Source organism: Plectropomus leopardus, chromosome 1 (genome assembly GCF_008729295.1).
Source record: "Plectropomus leopardus isolate mb chromosome 1, YSFRI_Pleo_2.0, whole genome shotgun sequence".
In the NCBI taxonomy this organism is placed as follows: domain Eukaryota; kingdom Metazoa; phylum Chordata; class Actinopteri; order Perciformes; family Serranidae; genus Plectropomus; species Plectropomus leopardus.
Genome location: NC_056463.1, coordinates 286,723 through 290,681, shown reverse-complemented (window position 1 = coordinate 290,681; position 3,959 = coordinate 286,723). Strand labels below are relative to the sequence as shown.

At 44.9% G+C, this 3,959-nt stretch overlaps 1 protein-coding gene across 1 annotated transcript; it reads left to right on the top strand.

The window, feature by feature from the left end:
• The first annotated feature begins 688 nt into the window (after positions 1–688).
• On the top strand, positions 689–1,950 carry LOC121945707 (G-protein coupled receptor 52-like). The gene has a single exon (XM_042490005.1). It carries the CDS (start codon positions 689–691, stop codon positions 1,805–1,807), a length of 1,119 nt encoding a protein of 372 aa, XP_042345939.1. The 3' UTR covers positions 1,808–1,950.
• The last annotated feature ends 2,009 nt before the right edge of the window (positions 1,951–3,959 follow it).

Genomic DNA, 3,959 nt, shown 5'->3' with positions numbered 1-3,959 from the left:
ATTTTTTTTTATAGGTAACCACTCAGTAAATTTCATCTGATCTCCAGGAGTGAAATAAGAGCCCTACCGTGCTTACTCATCTGATCTCCTGTGAGGATCCGTCAAGAGCAGAGAGCATTGTGCTTTCCGTCATGCTTTAACCTCTTCGTATGGTGTCCTCTCGCGCATCTTCTGTGCTCTCTGCCCTTGTGCGGACAGCTTATGCCTTCAGCCTCCCCGTGGCAACCCTCATTAGGATCAGGAGATGAGGCCACAGACTGGCAGGCAAAGCAGCAGGGAAATTCGCCTTTGGGATAGATGCCTGCCACAGCTCTAATGTTACCCTGCTTTACTGAAGGAATACATTTTTTCCCCCTCTACTCCTGACTGTTACCCACCCACTACTTTCACTAACCATGAGTGATTGGAAAAGGAGAGCTAAACGGGTTGTCCTACCCTCCCAGAGGCTGTATTGATTTTCCTCTAGTCAGTGTTCATTTGATTGAGACCCAGCTATGTGAGAGTAAGGTGAAAGAGAGAGAGAGTGTGTAAGAGAGAGTATTGAGCTCCGTTAACGGGGGAGGGCTGCGGACACCGGGTGTGGGGCGGGGGGGGGGGGCGGGGGGGGCAGGCAGTTCTCCAGTTTCAGACCAGCTGCCTTATGGGTGACACACCACAAACCTGACCCACCTGGATAGCACCCAGAACAATGAACCAGTCTGAACTGACAACGGACCCGGTGCTTGCTGCCAACAGCAGTCATGCAGACTTCTTTCCTGGCAGGGCCACCAATCACTCTTGTCCTTTGGGCTGGGGGCTGAATGAAGGCCTGGAGGCTTGCGTCCTGGAGACTGCTGTCATTGTACTTCTGACAGTGCTCATTATTACAGGGAACCTGACGGTGATCTTTGTGTTTCACTGTGCCCCTTTGCTACACCACTACACCACCAGCTACTTCATCCAGACCATGGCCTATGCTGACCTGCTGGTGGGTCTCAGCTGCCTGGTGCCCACCCTGTCTTTGCTCCACTACCCAGCAGGTGTCCAGGAGCCCATCACATGTCAGGTCTTCAGCTACGTCATCTCGGTTCTGAAGAGTGTTTCGATGGCCTGTTTGGCTTGTATCAGTGTGGACCGCTACCTGGCCATAACTAAACCACTGTCTTACAACCAGCTGGTGACGCCATGCCGGCTGCGAGGCTGCATCACCCTCATCTGGGTGTACTCCAGCCTGGTTTTCTTGCCCTCCTTCTTTGGGTGGGGTAAGCCAGGCTATCATGGGGACATTTTTGAGTGGTGCGCTCACTCCTGGCCCACCTCCGCACTGTTTACAGGCTTCGTGGTGTGTTTGCTCTATGCGCCTGCTGCACTTGTGGTTTGTTTCACCTATTACCATATTTTTCGCATTTGCCAGCAGCACAACAGAGAGATCAGTGAACGGCGGGCACGTTTCCCCAGTCAGGAGATGGAAGCTGGCGAGGGGGGTAGTAGTGGGCATCATGGAGGGCATGGACCGGATCGGCGTTATGCGATGGTGTTGTTCCGCATCACCAGTGTTTTCTATATGCTCTGGCTACCCTACATAATCTATTTCCTGCTAGAGAGCTCCCATGTGCTGGACAGCCCTGCCCTCTCCTTCATCACCACCTGGCTGGCCATTAGCAACAGCTTTTGCAACTGTGTTATCTACAGCCTGTCTAATAGTGTGTTCCGCTTGGGCATGCGTAGGCTCTCACAGACGATTTGCTCCTTCAGCCACTGCGCGGCCGATGACAGGGACTTTGGGGAGCCTAAACCGAGGAAAAGAGCAAACTCATGCTCCATCTGAAAGGATGAGGATACTGCTGGAATCTACGAATGGGGAACATGAATCTTAACGAGTTGAGCAGCTAGTTAACTTTCAGTAACCAAACAGAAAACAATTTTTCTGTTTTATCAGCCTGTCAGCTGACACCAGTGACATTGCTGTGGTCACAATAAACTATGGTTACAAGCTCTTAATGGAGATGGGTGCAGTGTCTGAACAGCGAGATTTAATGAGATGGGCACTCTGTGATGGCTTTTATTCTGTGGTATGTGAATTAGCTGTGGATCATATAGAAGGTAGTCTCCCTGTGGCTTTCTCAGCTTTTACATCTTACTGTGTGTCACTGTATCAGCCTGGTCAGACATAGTGGGATAACCGTAACCCCAAAAGATTCACAAACATCTTCTCAGACTTGAAATGTGACCACACTTTTTCATGCCTGTTAAATTTTGTTAGTGGTTGTGGATTGGATCGATCTTTGTGCTCTATATGACAGTCATTAGCAGAGACAAGGTAACTTGCACTTACTTGTGCTCATAAACCTGTTTAAATGGTTTTTTGACTTTTTAACTGTATAAACACACACAGCGACAATGATGACAGCCATTATGCTGCCGATAAATCACATATTGCGTACGGCCTTGACTGTTTTCTAGAGGAAAGGACGCAGTCCATTTTTGCTAAAGTATTTTTGGTTGAGTCAGTAAACATGATGTGCACAGGTGAACAGGAGAGAGATGCAGAAAAATCATGGTATTGTGGTGCATTTTTTCTATAATTAGAGTAATTGGCCAATAGTGATCTGACAGCTGGTTGAAATTTGTTTTTTCAGACCTTCTGCAAAACATGCTGCATGATGAAACATTGCACAGCAATCTTAAACCATGAAACGCCATTATAGCACTGTTATTCCTACATCATGGCATTAGACCAAGGACTGTTAAAAATGTCTAAACTTAGAAAAAAATTAAAAAATCAAGTGAAAATCCCCCATATTAAGAATTAATAAAATTTTCACTTGACTCAGCATGGTTAGTAATTTAGAGATTCAAATTGTCTACTAGTGCTTACTGCTGTAGTGTGACCTGTATTAGATTTTCCACAGATAACATGCTGCTTTTACTGTTTACTGATTTCAATAATACCTAATTATGGTTGGCCACCATTCGATTGGTTCCCCCCTTCTAAAAAAAAACACCTTATTTCCAGAATTCAGATAAAGGATGTATCAGTTTGACACTAAGACCTTTGTATTGATGGCAGTGAACTGATGCTTGGGCCAGATAACTACCCAGCAGAGTTTATTTTTTCTCTGGCTCCTCCCTTACGCTTATGAAATAGCCCATCAGCGCCAGCACTCTCACCACTGATGTGGCATTCCTGATATGGCTGTATTATGAGTATTCTGCTAACAGTTTGATGCATGAGTGCTCATGACAGCCATTTCTAACCAGCAAATAAATATTACATCCCCTCTGTATATGTAGGACCATGTGGATAGTGATCAAACAGGAGAATTGGCAAAATAAAACGGCATTATCGTAATATGAATTTAAGATTTTTATTTATAATGAAAATGGTTGAGGATTAGAAACTCTCTGGGATGTTATTATTCATAGATGTTGGATGTTGCTTTAACCCCACTCACAAACTTCCCTGAGTCTCTTAAAGGTAAAAAAGCTTATAGGCAATGTAGACTGAAATATTTAGGCAGGTTTTGGGTACTTTGCATCAGTGCCAGTTATCCTTGTTAAAGATGATATTGGATTTTTTTTTTCCCAGCAGCGATGGACAGGGGTTCAGGTTGATGTGATCTGATCTGTCTGGAGGTCGCTGTGAGGTCAAAACTTAACTGATCTGAAATTACATGCTTAGTTGTGATAAAGGTGGAAGGCTATAAGTAGCTTATCTTGTGGTGGTTTGTTAAACTATTGGCCAGAATTCTCATTACTTGTAATTTGCTCCACTGTCTTTCAGCTATACCTATCTCGATGCTGATTAAAAAGTTACTGCCTGCAAACTACAGGCCCTAATGTGTCAACATACTTCTAAATGCTTTTGTGAATGACCACTGTATTTAGTGTGCACTTCTCACAGGGTCAAACCTAACTGGGAATCACACTTTAAATTTGGACCAGTTGAATTTTTCTTGTCTTTTTTCATGATGTCTGTG